Here is a 19,926-nt window from a genome sequence, read left to right on the forward strand (position 1 = left end):
CCCTTGCTGTTTGTCATTTTCATAAATGACCTGGATGAGGAAGTGGAGGGATGGGTTGGTAAGTTTGCTGACGACACCAAGGTAGGTGGTGTTGTGGATAGTTTGGAGGGATGTCAGAAGTTGCAGCGAGACATAGATAGAATGCAAGACTGGGCGGAGAAGTGGCAGATGGACTTCAACCCGGATAAGTGTGTGGTGATCCATTTTGGCAGATCCAATGGGATGAAGCAGCAGTATAATATGAAGGGTACCATTCTTAGCAGTGTAGAGGATCAGAAGGACCTTGGGGTCCGGGTCCATAGGACTCTTAAATCGGCCTCGCAGGTGGAGGATGCGGTCAAGAAGGCGTACGGCGTACTGGCCTTCATTAATCGAGGGATTGAGTTTAGGAGTCGGGAGATAATGCTGCAGCTTTATAGGACCCTGGTTAGACCCCACTTGGAGTACTGCGCGCAGTTCTGGTCACCTCATTACAGGAAAGATGTTGAAGCCATTGAAAGGGTGCAGAGGAGATTTACAAGGATGTTGCCTGGATTGGGGGGCATGCCTTATGAGGATAGGTTGAGGGAGCTTGGTCTCTTCTCCCTGGAGAGACGAAGGATGAGAGGTGACCTGATAGAGGTTTACAAGATGTTGAGAGGTCTGGATAGGGTAGACTCTCAGAGGCTATTTCCAAGGGCTGAAATGGTTGCTACGAGAGGACACAGGTTTAAGGTGCTGGGGGGTAGGTACAGAGGAGATGTCAGGGGTAAGTTTTTCACTCAGAGGGTGGTGGGTGAGTGGAATCGGCTGACGTCGGTGGTGGTGGAGGCAAACTCGTTGGGGTCTTTTAAGAGACTTCTGGATGAGTACATGGGATTTAATGGGATTGAGGGCCATAGATAGGCCTAGAGGTGGGGATGTGATCGGCGCAACTTGTGGGCCGAAGGGCCTGTTTGTGCTGTGGCTTTCTATGTTCTATAACCAGGGAAATTGAGGATCTGATTAAAATGAAAAGGGAGGCGTACTTTAAGTCCAGGCAACAGAAAACAGATGGAGCTCTGGAGGAATACAGAGAGAGTAGGAAAGAACTCAAACGGGGAGTTAGAAGGGCAAAAAGAGGTCACGAGATGTTCTTGGCAGGCAGGATTAAGGAGAATCCTAAGGCATTCTATTCATACGTTAGGAACAAAAGAGTTGTCAGGGAGAAAATCGGACCTCTCAGGGACAAAGGAGGGGAATTATGCTTAGAACCCAAGGGAATAGGGGAGATCCTAAATGAATACTTTGCATCGGTATTCACAAAGGAGAGGGGCGTGTTAACCGGGAGTGTCTCGGAGGGAGGTGTTGACCTGTTAGAGAAAATCTCCATTACAAGAGAGGAAGTGTTAGGTTTTTTAGGGAACATTAAAACTGACAAAGCCCCAGGGCCTGATGGCATCTATCCTTGACTGCTCAGGGAGACGAGAGATGAAATTGCTGGGCCTCTGACGGAAATCTATGTTGCTTCTTTGGACACGGGTGAGGTCCCTGAGGATTGGAGGATAGCGAATGCGGTCCCATTGTTTAAGAAGGGTAGCAGGGATAACCCAGGAAATTATAGGCCAGTGAGCTTGACGTCTGTGGTAGGGAAGTTGTTGGAGAGGATTCTTAGAGACAGGATGTATGTGCATTTAGAACGGAACAATCTCATTAGTGACAGACAGCATGGTTTTGTAAGAGGAAGGTCGTGCCTTACAAATTTGGTGGAGTTTTTTGAGGAAGTGACAAAAACGGTTGATGAAGGAAGGGCCGTGGATGTCGTCTATATGGATTTCAGTAAGGCATTTGACAAAGTCCCACATGGCAGGTTGGTTAAGAAGGTTAAGGCTCATGGGATACAAGGAGAAGTGGCTAGATGGGTGGAGAACTGGCTTGGCCATAGGAGACAGAGGGTAGTGGTCGAAGGGTCTTTTTCCGGCTGGAGGTCTGTGGCCAGTGGTGTTCCGTAGGGCTCTGTACTGGGACCTCTGCTATTTGTGATATATATAAATGATTTGGAAGAAGGTGTAACTGGTGTAATCAGCAAGTTTACAGATAACACGAAGATGGCTGGACTTGCGGATAGCGAAGAGCATTGTCGGGCAATACAGCAGGATATAGATAGGCTGGAAAATTGGGCAGAGAGGTGGCAGATGGAGTTTAATCCGGATAAATGCGAAGTGATGCATTTTGGAAGAAATAATGTAGGGAGGAGTTATACAATAAATGGCAGAGTCATCAGGAATATAGAAACACAGAGGGACCTAGGTGTGCAAGTCCACAAATCCTTGAAGGTGGCAACACAGGTGGAGAAGGTGGTGAAGAAGGCATATGGTATGCTTGCCTTTATAGGACGGGGTATAGAGTATAAAAGCTGGAGTCTGATGATGCAGCTGTATAGAACGCTGGTTAGGCCACATTTGGAGTACTGCGTCCAGTTCTGGTCGCCGCACTACCAGAAGGACGTGGAGGCGTTAGAGAGAGTGCAGAGAAGGTTTACCAGGATGTTGCCTGGTATGGAGGGTCTTAGCTATGAGGAGAGATTGGGTAAACTGGGGTTGTTCTCCCTGGAAAGACGGAGAATGAGGGGAGATCTAATAGAGGTGTACAAGATTATGAAGGGTATACGGTGGGAAGCTTTTTCCCAGATCAGAAGTGACGTTCACGAGGGGTCACGGGCTCAAGGTGAGAGGGGCGAAGTATAACTCAGATATTAGAGGGATGTTTTTTACACAGAGGGTGGTGGGGGCCTGGAATGCGCTGCCAAGTACGGTGGTGGAGGCAGGCACGCTGACATCGTTTAAGACTTACCTGGATAGTCACATGAGCAGCCTGGGAATGGAGGGATACAAACGATTGGTCTCGTTGGACCAAGGAGTGGCACAGGCTTTGTTCTTACGGGTAAGGCAGATTTGTTGAAGGTGTTGATTAATACATGGAAATATTATATTATTGCTATCACAGAGTCATGGTTGAGGAAGGGGCAGGACTGATAGCTCAATATTCCAGGGTATAGAATCTTTAGGCGAGACAGTGGGGAGTGTCAAAGAGGAAGTGGCGTCACAATATTGATCAAGGAGTCAATTGCTGCAGTGAAGAGGGATGATATCTTCGCAGGTTCCTCAATTGAGGTCACGTTGGTGGAACTTAAAAAGTGTGCAATCACATTGCTGTGGGTGTATTATAGGCTCCCAAACAGTCAGGGAGAGATAGAAGAGGAAATCTGTAGGCAAATCACAGAGATGCGTAAAAATAATAGGGTAGTAAGAGTAGGGGATTTCAACTTTCCCAATAGTAATTGGGATAGGTAAATTGTGAAAATCTTAGAAGGGATGGAATTTTTAAAGTGCATCCAGGAGAGCTTTCTGAGCCAGCACATAGAAAGTGCTACAAGAGAGAGGGCAGTATTTGATCTAATTTTAGGGAATGAATCCAGGCAGATGGTAGAAGCGTCAGTGGGGGAGCATTTCAGTGATAGTGACCATAATTTGGTTTAAGGTAGTTATGGAAAAGAACAAAGATGGACTGGAAATAAAGGTATTGAACAGCAGGGGGAAGGATGATTTTAATAGGAGAAGTCATGATCTGGACAAAGTGGACCAGGAGCAGCTACTTCTAGGAAAATCCACATCGGAGCAGTGGGAATCATTCAGAAAGGAATTTAGAGAGTACAAAGCCAACATGTTCCCTTAAAGTTAAAGGATTGGGCCAAAATGTTCAGAAACTCTGGATGTCAAGGGATATACAGGACTGGATGAGGAGAAAAAGGGAGGTTTATGGCAGATATAGGGGGCTTAAAACAGTGGATGCCCAGAGCATCAAAACAGAGTATAGAAAATGCACAGGGGCACTTAAAACAAAATCAGGAGAGCGAAGAGGAGGCATGAAAAAACATTAGTGGGCAAAATGAAGGAAAATTCCAAGATGCTGTGTGAGTACATTAAGGGCAAGAGGGTAATCAGGGAAAGAGTAGGACCCATTAGGGACCAAAGTGGCAATCCGGATGGAGCCAAATGACATAGGTGAAGTATTAAATGAATATTTTGCATCTGTGTTCACTATGGAGAAGGCCGATGTAGGTACAGAAAGCGGGGAGGGATTCTGTGATATAATTGAACAGGTTAGATCAAGAGGGAGGAGGTTTAGGGATTTTAGCAAGCTTAAAAGTCGGTGAAACCCTAAGCTCAGATGGGATGTATCTCAGGCTGCTGTGGGAGGGAGAGGAGGAGATTGCAAGGGTTCTGGCATTAATTTTCAAATCCTCTCTGGCCACAGGAGAGATGTCAGATGACTGGAGGACAAATAATGTGGTACCATTAGTTAAGAAGGGATAAACCAGGTAATTACAGGCTAATGAGTCTAACTTCAGTGGTAGGGAAATTATTGGAAAAAAATTCTGAGGGACATAATTGATCTCCACTTGGATAGTCAGTATGGTTTTGTCGAGGGAGATCATGTCTCTCAAATTTGATTGAATTTTATTGAGTCTATGATTAGGTGTGCAGATGATGTAGTCTACATGGACTTCAGCAAGGCTTTCGGCAAGGTCCCACATGGGAGACTGGTCAAGAAGGTAAGAGCCCATGGTATCTAGGGTAATTTTGCATATTGGATCCAAAATTGACTGAGTGGCAGAGATGATGGTCAAGCATTGTTTTTATAACTGGAAGCCTGTGTCCATTGGTGTACCACAGGGATCAGTGCTGGGTTCCTTGCTGTTTGCAGTGTACATTAATGATCTAGACGTGAATGTGGGGGATATGATCAGTATGTTCACAGATGCCACGAAAACTGGTGGTGTGATAAACAGCGAGGGGGAAAGCCTTAGACTACAGGAAGATACAGACGGTTGGTCAGATGGGTGAAACAGTGATAAAAGGGATTTAACCCTGAAAAGTAAGAGGTGATGCATTTTGGGAGGACTAACAAGGCAAGGGAATATACAATGAATGGTAAGACACCAGGAAGTACAGAGAAACAGAGGGACCTTGGAATACATGTCCAAAGATCCCTGATGGTAGCAGGACAGGTAGATAAGGTGGTTAAAAAGGCATATGGGATATTTGCCTTTATTAGCCAAGGCATCGAAGAGCAGGGAGGTTATTATGGAGCTATATAAAACACTCATTAGGCATCAGCTAGAATATCTTGAGCAGCTCTGGTTGCAATTGCGCTAGAAATGACGCAGAGGAGATTCACCAAGATGTTGCTGGGCTGGAGTGTTTCAGCTATGAAGGTTGGCTAGGCTGGGGTTGTTTTAGAGCAGCGAAAGCTGATGGGGAACCTGAATGAGGTGTATAAACATATATAAGGACATAGAAAGGGTAAATAGGAAGAAACATTTCCCCAGTAGAGGGTCAATAACCTAGGGGCATAGGTTTAAGATTAAGGGGCAGGAGATTTAGAAGGGATTTGAGGAAAAATCTTTAAATCCAGAGGGTGGTGGGAATCTGGAAAACTCTGCCTGAAGGGCTGGTAGAGGCGGGAACATTCAACATTTAAAAAGCATTTAGATCAGCACTTGAAATGCCGTAGCACTGAAGGACATGGAATAAGTGCTGGAAAATGGGATTAGATTTAGACAGGTGCTTGGTGGCAGCACAGACATAATGGGCCGAAGGGCCTCTTTCTGTTCTGTGAAACTCTGACGGAAAAGACCACCCAATGAATCCCAGAATTTGGGGAAATCCCAGATGGTTTAAAACACACACCTGAGCCTCAATTTAACAATAAAAAGTTGTTCTTTAAACAGAAAACACAAAATATTTATTGGATCTTTGACATTTAGATCATTTTTTAAAAAATGGGTTTGAAAATCATCTTGGGTGATAGCGGGAAATGGCTGATCGAGATTCAGCAGGCAGATTACACATCGCCCATTTGCTTGTTTCACAAAGAGTTGAGTAAGAAATTGAGGCAACTCGGAATTTGAAAAAAAGTGTCCTGCACCCACTCAGTCTTATGAATCGGCAGATCAAACTTAATATATTTTACTCTTTACTAAGGGATTTAGCTCAATTCCCACTCGCCCATAGCTGCTTATGAAACAACTGGATGAATCATTTAGTGGCAACAGCATGAAATACTGCATCTGTGCTCGAGTTACTGATTAAAAAATGCAAAACATCACAAGACCTGATTAAAAAATGGGTTTCAACTAAATGCTCACTACTCTGTATTCTTTCAATGTTCTTCTTAAAATTAGTACAATTATTTTGCTTTCAACATTAGTTTTTTTTGAGCTATTACACTGTTTATATGGGTAGCATTGTGCTGGAATACAATTAGCAAGAAAGACAACACAGAGCCAGTTCCAGTACAATTTAGAAAACTTTTCTATTAAATATACAACAAACAATACAACTGAGAAAATACAAAATACAGTTGGTTTTAACTTAAGAGCAAAAAGCCAGCTTTAAATTTCTAACAATAGTTTTGGATTATATACAACAGAGTAAAAAATGATTTATTTTTTTAAAAGGCACCGTGTATGAGATTTATTCCCTAATTGTTAAGTGCACAACTTGAGTAATCAAATGCCTACACATCAAAATTTTGAAGACAGGCACCATAACTTCTCCTAGGTTTCAAAACAAATTCTTACTTTGTCGTTACAATGAGGCTATTCTTGAAACTTGTATTTTTTTTAAAAATCAACTTTTGAAATGTTATATACAGTCATGACTTGGTAGTTTTAACTAGTTTATTCCCAATTTTGAACAAAGACATTACTAATTTCATGTGCAGGACAGAATTGTACAGTGCAATGTTCCAGGCTTTAGAGACAGAGCCATTTAAATATATGTACATTATATACCTTTATCCCTCTAAACAAAATGGTTTAGTGCCTCAAAATGTAGATGCAGCGACAGTTACCGTCTGGAGGTGAGTTTGACAACTATCATTTCTGATATGTAAATGACTCTCATTTATCCATTAATTTCTGACATTTGTAAATTCCATTTCCAGCCTGTTCATCTCATTTATTATTTTGTACAGCTGAGTTTCTTTAGCTTGGACAGTTCCAAAGAGGAGCTATATTTGGACTCGAAACAAGTCTCTCTCCACAGAAGCTGCCAGACCTGTTGAGTTTTTCCAGCATTTTCAGTTTTTATTTCAGATCTCCAGCATCCCACTATTTTCTTTCCTTTAGTTTGGAATTGGCCTCTTAAAAGCAAACTCTTCTTGTAAATTTAGGCACACTTTGTTGAACTGTTTTAATAGATTTATGGCTGAACTCTTCATATAATCACCCATTGCTGAACATAATTCTTTTCTACTAATTGGATGCTGATAAGAAGGCACCACGTTAGTAGCAAAGAGGATTCACCATCTCACTGGGCTAGTCAGTGCAGCAATTTTCATCAACTTGGCATCGGGAAAAAGTAAAAATGGGTGAGACTTGGCTATAAATATATATTGGATTAATCACAACTGATAAAGACACCATAACACACACTTGTAAGAACTTTCCACTGTAGTTCCCTTATCATTGTCTAGATTTAATGCTCAGCATTGAACCAAGATTCAGATACTTCGGCTTTATAATTAGGGATGTGTTATTCTATGGTCTTTTGATAAGACCATAACGTTATTGTGGGCTTATGGTAATTAAAGGATACAACTGTTATATAGCAGCATTTCTGTTATATTCCAGGCATAACATTACTACCGAACCAGTCACTAACTTGTGTACTAAAATATATCAAGTCACGACTGTAATTTAAATTAGATAAATCTACATTAGGTATAAACATTTCTTCCAAACAGAAATATATTCAAAAATGTTGAAAGTGAGAATGTTGCTGGGAAATGATTAATTAGCCAAAACTAATTAATTCAATTTTTACATATATAAAAAAACGTGAGTTCACCCTCTAGCAATGTATTATGGTAACAGCTAATCTAGCAACGATATTGACAAGTGGAAGTGGTCCTCATTTTCACATGAAACAGACAGACAACTAAGAAAGTCCACTCTCGAGTCTAGTCCCACACTCCACAAGCGTCTCTGGTCCAACATTAAGAGGACTGGATTACCTACTATTTCACCCAGTAAATGGCACAGAATAAGAGGAGGAGCCATAAAACAGGAGGCAGAAGATAAATTTAAAATGGAGTGATTTGTGTCCTTGCAATCTTTAAAGAAACAGAATGGTGGGCATATGGAATCTTCATTATATGTCCACAAACTCTAAAGAAATGTCGAGTAGCTTAATTATTGTCTTTCTCCTTCTAAAATGTTTTGAGCTATAACAACACCAAAGTGAAGTACGATGGTTAGAGGTCTATCACTCATGGCAATAATGATAATGGCAGTGGGCGTATCAGACACAAGTACGTTTTTTCTTGTAACACACTGGTAACAGTATTCAATGAAGTTGTTCACAAGGCTGCAAACCATGTTACTATTTTACTTTGCAGATTACCAAGCTATCATAAAGCCCTACAAATTATAAAAGTTTTGAATGCAGATTGATTAAGCAAAGCACAGGCTTCTTTATGACCTGGTTATACCTGCAGGACAAAAGATGAACACCTGTCTATTAAGTGTACACCAAAAAAATATTGCATACGTCAAAATTCCACACATTTGGGACTCAGATGGATTATTATGGACACCACAGAACTTGCATTGGAGTAAAATAAAGTCTGGTGTTTTTACAACAATCACATTTTAACCAAAAGACTGAAACGTACATGAACTACAATCTGCCTAAAGCTACAAGGTAAACCAAAGCTGGACAAAATTCTCAGGATTTCAGAATGATATTATGAAAGTAACAGCTTTGTAAACAGTACACAGGAGATCTAGGTCTGGACCTCATTTACCAAGGTACACTGCGAAACAGCGTTGCAAGTTTCTCTTGACCCCCCCCGCAATTTTCACATTTTAAACGGCAAATTGCAAAAGCAGAATGACATTCTGAATGGACACAAGTTTTTCTTTTTTTGATGGAGGGTTATGTAATAACCTGGACCTACCCTGGGTCTAAATGCATTTTAGCACCATCAGTTGTTTGTACTGAAACTAGTTTGTTAATAACTATGTAAGGGAAGTGGTCAGGTGGTCCTTCAAAACAAAGAAATGTGAAACAGTTGCCTGTGCTAAGCAGGTTAATTTTGATCAAGAAAGCAGTGGAGGAGGCATGAGGAAGCTTTACAATTAATCTGGATATTCATTTGCTATGGAGGAGGAGAAAGAAAATGCCAGGATTCATATTTTTGAATGTTATCCAGTGACGTAAGCACAGAAAGTGCCCATGCATGGATGCCAGGTACCAGAAGCATTGGTCTCAGCTGTGTGGTCCTCACTGTTGAATTGCTCTTCCAACACTGTTATGGCTGATTCTTGAAGAAGATACACTTTGATGAGATGCTGGAAGATTTCAGTGCCACAGAACTATATGGTCGATAGGAGACAGTGGCTTCAGTCAGAAGATTGAGAACACTGGAGGGGAAATCCTGGAACTATTAAATTTAGGACTGGAACAGATGTTTAGTGATCATTTAAGCGTCGATGCATGTAGGACTTGGGGAACCATAAAGGCATATTTAATTTTAAATGGCAAAGAACAACTTTATACACAGTCCAGAGTTTTTGAAACATCCACCTTCAAATTATGTGTCCCAGTTTTTTGTATTCTTGAACAAAAACAAGAGTAAACCATTTTGCTTGCCAGGAATCTGTGGTTTGGAGATTCAGTCCGACTCTGGCCTCCATCTTAAAGGCTCTTTATTCCTCTTTAATACATTATTGATCAAAGAGTGACTTCTAATATATTACTGCTTGTGGTCTTGTCAATATACTGTTTTTTGTGTATATAATACTTCAATTTTAAACGGTAAAGGTATTGACGAGTGGGAATGTATTGTACAAGGCAGTGCAGATACTTCTTGAAACAGTTCGTACTGATACTGGTCTACGAAGGGCCCAGTGGATAATTTATCTTTCCACGCACATTGTTCATAAAGAATGCAATTATAAAACATTTACATCCTTTAGTTCATGTTGTTGCTTCCTGAAGTGCTTCAGCTTTATATGCACTTCACCTGAATAAACGAGGATCCACTTTGCATGTTTTTTCACAATGGACGTCAAAGAGATCAGGTTTTTTCTTCCAATTCCCGTTATTGTCACCTCACTCTGCCCGGAGGTGAGAGGAGTTCAAATCAGGATTTCCACCATCTCGTTATCAGCAAGGTCCTGCCCAAATGGAGAAGGGGGAACTTTCCTGTCAAGTGTATTGTTCAAAGGAAAACTGTCTGTGTAAAAACAAAAACTAAGCTGATTAGTTACTAAAATAACTGTTCACAACTTCAGTAACATCGAACAATCTTTAAGACCGAGCTTCAAATAAATCTCAGAATTCAATACAGAGAACACTCATCAAATATCTGGTTCAGATTAAAGACTTAGATGCATTTCGAGGACATTCAATTGCAATAAATTATTTTATTATTGTTATGGTTATATTGAAATACTGTGCATAACTTTGGCACTTTTTCTTGACAAGATTACAGCAATATTAAGTCGGATTCAACAATGAGTCAACAAGAATTCAAAGTTATAAAATAATAAAACTGAGCTTGTATTCAGTGGAGAAAATAATTTGATTGTTAATATACCAAAGGTCAACCATGAAACATGACCTCAGTACGACAGCATTAAGTAAAATACCAGCAAGTTTCAATTGAGACAACAAATTGGAATAATTTATTTCATCTTCTCATAGAGTAGAAGATTTGTAGAGGGGTGGCACAGTGGTTAGCACTGCTGCATCCCAGCGCCAGGGACCCGGGTTTGATTCCCGGCTTGGGTACTATCTGTGCAGAGTCTGCACGTTCTCCCTGTGTCTGCGTGGGTTTCCTCCGGGTGCTCCGGTTTCCTCCCACAGTCTGAAAGATGTGCTGGTTAGGTGCATTGGCCATGTTAAATTCTCCCTCAGTGTTACCCGAACAGGTGCTGGAGGGTGGCGACTAGGGGATTTTCACAGTAACTTCATTGCAGTGTTAATGTAAGCCTTACTTGTTACTAATAAATAAATTAATTAAAAAATAGAGCTAATTCTCTGAAAAGGAACCTGGATAAGTATTTGCTTACAACAAGGATCGTAGGTTAAAAGTATACAGACAGAAATGATGCTTTCTCCAAAATTGGAGGCTGAGTTTTACCAGCCCTATGGCTGGGAGGCACATATAAAATAATGAGGGGCATAGACAAGCTAGATAGTCAATATCTTTTCCCAAAGGTAGGGGAGTCTAAAACTAGAAGGCATAGGTTTAAGGTGAGAGGGGAGAGATACAAAAGTGTCCAGAGGGGCAATTTTTTCACACAGAGGGTGGTGAGTGTCTGGAACAAGCTGCCAGAGGTAGTAGTAGAGGCGGGTACAATTTTATCTTTTAAAAAGCATTTTATCTTTTAAAAAGCATTTACATGGGTACGATGGGTATAGAGGGATATGGGCCAAATGCGGGCAATTGGGATTAGCTTAGGGTTTATTAAAAAAAGAATAAGAGCGGCGTGGACAAGTTGGGCTGAAGGGCCTGTTTCCATGCTGTAAACCTCTATGACTGTCAATACAGCGGAGCAAGGCTTTGGAACGGGGGCCCCAACATCTTCCTGCAGCCTTGGCATATTACCAGCAATGGAAACCATAGCTTTGCATCTGACCAGCAGCCAATTCAGTCATTTTGTGGCTGTAGGAAGGAACACTTCCTATTCACGCCAGGGCTTTGTCCAAGTTGGGAGGATTTGCCTCCATCTCCGGGTTGGGAGGATTTGCCTCCATGCCCGGGTTGGGAGACCACCAGGTTTCCAGGAAGCAGCTCTCCTGAATGGCTTTTCCACGGCTCACAGAGCACCCACCCTTGGACAATGGTCTTGACAGCAGCCAAACGGGTCACTGCTGGCAAAATGCTGCCTCAAAGTCCTGCCACTTGCTACCATGGAGTTGGCTCTCACTTTTGGTCCGGAAGTTCCAAGAAAATTGAGCCCTATGGTTCCTGCCTTTTATAAAGCTCTGGGAATGTAATCTGTGGAATGCAACCAATCAGCTCTATAAAATATATATTACAATGCTTGACAGACATCCTGGAGATTTGCTGTTTGCATTGGGTGGGGAAGAGTCATCTTAAACTTTCACAGAATAAAATTCCATTTTATCTACAAAATGCAAATGAGTTTAAAAGTGGTTGTTTGCCATTTATCAACAGCAGTCTCTGATAGCTGGAGAAATTACTGACTGCTGTTGCTTACCCCGTCATGTCACTGCTACTGATCGAAAGTTTAAAAAGAAACTAGCTAAGTTTTTAAAAAATAATTTATGAATTTTACGCTCAACTTGGTATTAGTGCTGACAAACACAGGGGGCGATTCCCCCAGCCCGCTGCGCAGCTATAGCAGAAATCAGCGTGGAGCTGATTAAAATATTTAAATTCTCATTTGAATATCATTAGCGGGCCCGGGACTGAATTCTCTGGGCCCGCTAACCCCCCCCTGCCAAGAGTGGTTCACTCCAGCGGGGTTCACAACAGCTCCCCACTAATGGGGAGCTGGCGGCCTGACCCCGCTGGAGCGAAGGGAAGCCATGGAGGCCCCCCAGGAAGTCGGAGGTAAAGGGGGTGAATCCTGGGCATTGTCAGACTGGCAGTGCCAGACTGGACCCCTGGCACTACCTACGGGTCAACATGGCAATGGCCAAGGGGCACCTCAGCACTGCCTACTGGGCATCAGGCAATGCCCAGGGGGCAAGGCCAGAGGGGCAGGGACCTGCTACCACTCTGCGCTTGAGATCAGTGACAGAGGGAGGAAGGACAGCGATTGGGGTGGCCATGGGGGTGGGGGTTGGAAATTGGGAGATCAGGGCTGCTGTGGTGGTGGGGAGTGTCATTGGGGCTGGCCAGCGATCGGGAGGCCGGCAATGCAGGGCTACTGCACATGTGCTGATCTCTGCTCTGGCAGATTGGCACATGCACAGTGAGCCGCTCTGCGCTGTTACCAGCCTCTCCAGCGGGAATAGGCACCGCCCCGAATTTTTATCATGATTCACGCTAGGACACTGCAGAGCTCAGAATGTGGGAGATTCATTTTGAAAATCCTGCTGGGCAAACAGCGGGAGTTACTCCAGTTTTTACTCAAGTTTGGCACTTAGGATTTTTTTGAGAGAATCCGGCCATAATCTTTGACCATTTTAGTCAACTATCCATCTGCAATCATTCACAAATCAGATATGGCACAAGTTACACCCTTATGGTATGTAAAGAAGACTTGCACCCTATTTGTCTGACCCCAGTGCCCACACCAGGATTTCCACTGCTGATGGTTAAGTCTATTAGAGTCATAGAGTGATAGAGGTTTACAGCATGGAAACAGGTCTTTTGGCCCAACTTGTCCATGCCGCCCTTATTCTTTTTTTAAAAACCCCTAAGCTAATCCCAATTGCCCGCATTTGGCCCATATCCTTCTATACCCATCGTACCCATGTAACTATCTCAATGCTTTTTAAAAGATAAAATTGTACCCGCCTCTACTACTGCCTCTGGCAGCTTGTTCCAGACAGTCACCATCCTGTGTGTGAAAAAATTGCCCCTCTGGACACTTTTGTATCTCTCCCCTCTCACCTTAAACCTATGCCCTCTAGTTTTAGACTTCCGTGGAATGTGAACCTATGTAAGTTAGTTCCCTCCACCAATATCCACTGCAGCGCCTCCAGCCAAAACACCTCCCCTGTGCCCTCTCTTGTTCATACAGTCATCATGTACACTTACATAATGACAACTGGGAAATTAAGCAAAAATATTAGAAAAGTACTGACATTCATGGAACCAGAACTAGACATAAGTCACTTCAGTACATAAAGAGGAGAAAACGTGCATTTTCTTTAATTGAAGATAAGAAATCACAATGGGCTGTACTTACTAAGAAGAACAGAGAAAAGTACAGCACAGGAACAGGCCCTTCAACCCTCCAAGCCCGTGCCGATCTTGATGCCCTAACTAAACCAAAAAAAACCTTCTGCCCTAACTCGGTCCGTATCCCTCTATTCCCTCCCTATTCATGGACCCATCCCGATGCCTCTTAAATTTTGCTAATAATGTGCCTGCTTCCTTTGACAGCACGTCCAGGCACCCACCATTCTCTGCGTGAAAAACTCTCCCCACACATCTCTCTTAAACTTTCCCCATCTCACCTTGAACCTGGGCCCCTTGACTATGAATGGTAGGTATCCAGGCTAATCTAGCATCTTTTTCTGGGCTGTATTTCAAGGTACAAATAAATCTCAGTTAGCAACTGGTGAAATTATCAATCTTTATTCAGTTAGCAATTGATGAAACAAACAGTCTCTAGTGGTTTCAATATGCTCCAGCCTGGCAAGATCTGATTAACCGCACATGAAGCATTGTATAACTGAGGATACAAAACAATATTATTCAACATGATACCTGTTTTTTCCATGCTTGCGGGGCTGCTACTGCCTGGCTTTCCTTGTGATGGTGAGGTAGTGCCCAATTTGTTATGCTCAGGACCTCTTTCTGTCTGGGTGCTGCTGTCCCGGCTTCCTGTTTTAGAGTGTGCTGATAGAAGTGGTGTGGAGGGTAGTACTGGGGAAGACGACGAAGAATGCGACTCGTTTCTATCTGTGTTGAGCAGAAAACCTGAAGGAATGGAGGAGAAAAGAAAACAAATATATGTAATAAAATATAACTCTTTTGGTGATCCAAGGAGTGATGGTTTCTGCTGGGTAACAAGAGGAACTAATGCCAGGGTAGTTATTAAATAAAAGCAAAATACTGTGTTTTATATTTCAGATGTCCAGCACCCAAAGTGCTGGAAGAACTGAACAGGTATGGCAGTATTGGTGGGGAGAGTAACAGAGTTAATGCTTCAAGCCCAATATGACTGCTACGGAATGGAAGTGGCAGAAATAGGATCGCAAAGTTTGAGGGATAGCACCTCATCTTACGAATCAACACTATATACCTTCTAGACTCAACATGGAGTTCAACAAACTTTAGGCCATGAACTCTGTCCTCCATTTCATATTTTTTCCTAGTGCTAGTCGGTATCTTGTTCTCATGTTTTGCCTTCAGACAGCACTAAGCTTTATTCTGCTATTAACACATTGTGCTATTTTGCTTTCAGATAGTGCTGACCTTTATCCTGCTGTTAACACCTACTCTGGACCAATTGTTCCTTTACTACCACCATTCACACTCGCGTTGCCTTTTGTTCCATGACACCTTTGTAATTTAATCTCCCCAGCCCTCTAACCTATCCCTTTTTGTTCAACCTGACCCTCCCCCCCCGACTTTTTAAACAACATAAAACCCATCACATTCTGCCTCTCCTCAGTTCCAAGGGAATCACATTAGACTCAAGATATTATCACTGTTTCTCTCTCTCTCCCCACATATGCTGCCAGTCCTGCTGGATTTTTCCAGCATTTTATATTTTTATTATTAGTCCAAGTAGTTGTCGGTTGTACGCTGAAAGTAATAGACAATCTATAGGCAATTATATTTTACAAGTTTGGTTTTTTGGCCAATCTTATTTCAATTTTAAACACAATGCTTTTAGAAATACACTTTTTTGACACTTCACCATTTCTGTACAGTCAAAATATAAAGGCTTCATAGTTTTCACAACTCCTTTGGTTGACTATAAAAGTTCCTGAATTGTATCAACATTTTTATTATAGAATGGTTTACGATGTTCATTATAAATCCTGTAATCTTTGAAAACATGTTTACCCAAACTGCCTTTCCAGCTCTTGTCTTCCTTCTTCTCCTCAATTATTGGATTACTGGACAGCAGCGTGGGATAGGACGAAAGCCCAGATGTAGCATTGGAAATAGAAACAAGAGATTTTGAAGGTCTTAAAGCCGATGGCTGTTCCGTTTTGACTTGTTCTCTTCGTGACCTCTGTTGGAGAACTTTTATCATCGCGTCTTTCTCAATAATCTGAGCATGAAGAGTCTTAATCCTGCAACAGCCCACAAGAAAAAAAATCTACATTAAAGTTCAGTCAACAGTTCAATCTTTGGAGTAGAAAAGCAAAATACTGCAGATACCGCAAACTTGAAATAAAATCAGAAACCGCTGGATATACTCAGTGGGTCAGGTAGGAGCTGCGGAGAGAGAAACACACTTAATGTTTCAGAAAATGTTGGAAAATCTCAGCAGGACTGACCCTCACCCCGACTCAAAATGTTGGCTCTAATCTCTCACCAGAGATGCCATCAGACCCGCAGAGATTTTCCAACATTTTCTGTTTTTGTTTCAGATTCCAGCATCTGCAATATTTTGCCTTTGTCTGAATGTTGCAGGTCCAGTTCTGATGGAAGATCTTCAGCCTGAAACGTAGCTGTCTCTCATTCCATTGACACTCCTTCAAAATATTTCAGATTCTGGCCGGATCAGAAAACATCTAGAGGGGTAGTATGTCTGAGAAGCCAGACACTTCCCAAATGGATGAATAAAAGATGTGCATGAAATGTTTCAGTCACCCCGAGTACTTTCCTCAACTCCTATCAGTTAATTCTGAAGTATCGCACTGGCTGGAGAGCTCTGGACTGAAGGTAAAGAATAACAATCACGAATTGCCACAATCGCAAATGTTGTGCGTTTGTTTAAAAAGGGCTGCAGGGAAAAGCCTGGGAACTACAGGCCAGTGAGCCTCACATCTGTAGTGGGTAAGTTGTTAGAAGGTATTCTGAGAGACAGGATCTTAGACAAGCATTTAGAGAGGCAAGGACTGATGAGGGACAGTCAGCATGGCTTTGAGAGTGGAAAATCATGTCTCACAAATTTGATTGAGTTTATTGAAGGGGTAACCAAGAAGGTTGATGAGGACAGTGTAGTTGATATTGTCTACATGGACTTTAGCAAGGCCTTTGATAAAGTCCCGCATGGTAGGTTGTTGCATGAGGTTAAATCTCATGGGATCCAGGGTGAGGTAGCCAAATGGATACAAAATTGGCTTCATGACAAAATGTGGAGATGCCGGCGTTGGACTGGGGTAAACACAGTAAGAAGTTTAACAACACCAGGTTAAAGTCCAACAGGTTTATTTGGTAGCAAAAGCCACACTAGCTTTCGGAGCACACATGAGGACGGCCTCAACCGGGATCTTGGGTTCATGTCACACTATCTGTAACCCCCACAACTTGCCTGGACTTGCAAAATCTCACTCATTGTCCTGTCTGGAGACAATACACATCTCTTTAACCTGTGCTTAATGCTCTCTCCACTCACATTGTCTGTACCTTTAAGACTTGATTAGCTGTATTAGCATTGATTAGCTTGATTAGCATTCCAATCATTATTCTGTAATTGAATTTGTGTCTCTGTATGCCCTGTTTGTGAGCACATCTCCCACTCCACCTGACGAAGGAGCAGCACGCTCCGAAAGCTAGTGTGGCTTTTGCTACCAAATAAACCTGTTGGACTTAACCTGGTGTTGTTAAACTTCTTACTGTGTTCATGACAAAAGGCAGAGGGTGGTTGCAGAGGGTTGTTATTCCAACTGGAGGCCTGTGACCAGCGGTGTGCCTCAGAGATCGGTACTGGGTCCACTGTTATTTGTCATTTATATTAATGATTTGGATGGCTAAGATGGGTATAGAGGGATATGGGCCAAACACGGGCAATTGGCACTAGCTTGGTGGTTAAAAAAAGGAGCGGCATGGACAAGTTGGGCCAAAGGGATTGTTTCCATGCTGTAAACCTCCATGACATGTTTCACCCTGAGGGTGTAAATTATTAAGTGATGACTTGCTCACATATGTTCTGGCACAGTATTTCCCCAAACTGTGAATTGCGGTCCCCGGTGGGGTCACGAGTTGAGATTCTGGGGTCACGAGCTCCAAGACAGCAATGGCTACTGTGGAGCTGGGGCTGATTTCTGAGTCCTGCAAGGGCCTTTTAAATGCCCAAGGTTTTTATGTGGATGAGCACAGTTTAGTGGAGTGCTCTCTGAGGCCCAATTGCTGCCACAAATAAAGTCTGGGAATAGGTAAATGTTTGCTTTCCTGGCGAAAGCCTGTCTTTTCATCAACTCCCCACAACACGACTCCCATTTATCCCCCTCGCAAGAACCGAAGCTCCCCATCCAACCCCCCCCTCCCACACACACAATCCTCTTCCTCCAACACTACCCCTCAACAACACTGACCTCCAGTATTTCACTCTGAGGTTACACAAAATCTGAGACATTAAAATGGGGTCACATTGGGAAAAAAGTTCAGGGAGCACTGTTCTAGTAACTAGTTCAAGACCAGGGCTCCCAGAGGTCTGTGCCTCTTCTTCTCGTTGACATTTCAATGTGAGGGAGGTGGGAGGGTGGAGGTAATTTATTGTAACATACAATAAATTACAAGCATCGCTGATTTATGTTAACAAAGTTGGTCACATTATCTTTCAGGAATTTAGTCTTACGATTCTGTCCATTTTCCTCCTAAAGCTGTAAATCGGTATTTTAGTATAGTTTATTTAGTTATGTATTAAATTTTTACCTTATTTTCCTCCAAGAAAAGGATAAACAGGGAGATGGTAAAGAAGGTGCAGCAGATTTTGAGCTAACATTTAAACAGCAGTGGGAACTGGGGCTACCAGCACTGAGAACGTGTGACTTGAGCAGAGTAATACGTTGGGTGATCTTTGACTTGTTGAGGAATAATTCAGGAGCATGGAAACATTGTGGTTAGGATACAGTCCCAAATTGAGGGTGTAATTTAGGTTAAAATGGGGTGGGAGTGTCCTGGGGTTTATGAGTATAGAGGGATGATCCAAGACAATAATAGAACTGGGAATGGACTGTATGGCTCAGTTACATAGAACCATAAGAAATAGGTGCAGGACGGCACAGTGATTAGCATGGCTGCCTCACGGTGCCAGAGATCCAGGTTTGATTCTGGCCTTGGGTAACTGTCTTTGTGGAGTTTGCATGTGGGTTTCCTCCGGGTGTTCCAGTTTCCCCCCCACAGTCCAAAGATGTGCAGGTTAGGTAGGTTAGCCATGGTAAATTCACAGGGTTAGGGGATAGGGTGGGAGGGTTGGGCCTGGGTAAGATGCTTCTTCGAAGAATCAGTACAGATTTGATGGCTGAATGGCCTCCTTTTGCACTGTAGGGATTCTATGGAGTAGATAATTTGGACCCTCAAACCTGCTCCATCATTCGATAAGATCATAGGTGATCTGACCGTGGCCTGAACTCCACTTTGCTGCCGCCCCCATAAACATTTGACTTCCCTATAATTCAAAAATCTGTTTAATTCAACCTTCAATTAATACTCAATGACACCATCTCTGGTGCTCTCTACGGTAGAGAATTCCAAAAAATCCCTTTCCAGACTGTGTCCTCTTCACAACTTTCTTTCCTACCCATCTTTGTACCATCTGCAAATTTGGCTACAATACTCAGTCCCTTTACCCAACTAATATATAGATCATAAATAGTTGAGGTCCCAGCACTGATCTCTGTGGCATCCTAATAATGACAGTTTGCCAACCTGAAAATGACTCATTTATCCCATCCCTGTTGCTTGTTAGTTGGCCAATCCTCTATCTATGCCCAACACAATCAGATCTTATCTTGTGTAGTAACCTTTTATGTGGTACCTTATCAAACGCCTTTTGAAAAGCCAAATAACACATCTACAAGTTGCTATTCTTTGTTGTATGCTCAAAAGAACTATGATACATTTGTCAAACACTATTCCTCTTTCTTAAACCATGTTGACTCAGCTTGATTATATTATGATTTTCTAAATGTCCTACCACTTCCTGAGTAACAGACTCCAGCATTTTCCTGAAGCTAATAGTTTCCTGCCTTCTCTATCCCTCCTTTCTTGAATCGAGAAGTGACATTTGCTATTTTCCAATCCAATGAGACTTTTCCAGAATCTAGGAAATTTTGAAATATT

General features: G+C 42.4%; 1 protein-coding gene across 1 annotated transcript in view; it reads right to left on the minus strand.

The window, feature by feature from the left end:
• Positions 1-6,313: 6,313 nt before the first annotated feature.
• amot (angiomotin) overlaps positions 6,314-19,926 on the minus strand; it is a 63,346-nt gene continuing 49,733 nt past the window's right edge. Inside the window, exons 10-12 of the mRNA XM_078211942.1 lie at positions 15,754-15,986; positions 14,446-14,658; positions 6,314-10,266 (exon numbers count right to left, since the gene is read on the minus strand). Coding sequence (XP_078068068.1) covers positions 10,169-10,266; positions 14,446-14,658; positions 15,754-15,986 — 544 coding nt within the window. The 3' untranslated portion in view covers positions 6,314-10,168. The remainder of the gene's footprint in view (positions 10,267-14,445; positions 14,659-15,753; positions 15,987-19,926) is intronic.

The sequence above is a fragment of the Mustelus asterias genome, chromosome 4, assembly GCF_964213995.1.
Source record: "Mustelus asterias chromosome 4, sMusAst1.hap1.1, whole genome shotgun sequence".
Taxonomy (NCBI): domain Eukaryota; kingdom Metazoa; phylum Chordata; class Chondrichthyes; order Carcharhiniformes; family Triakidae; genus Mustelus; species Mustelus asterias.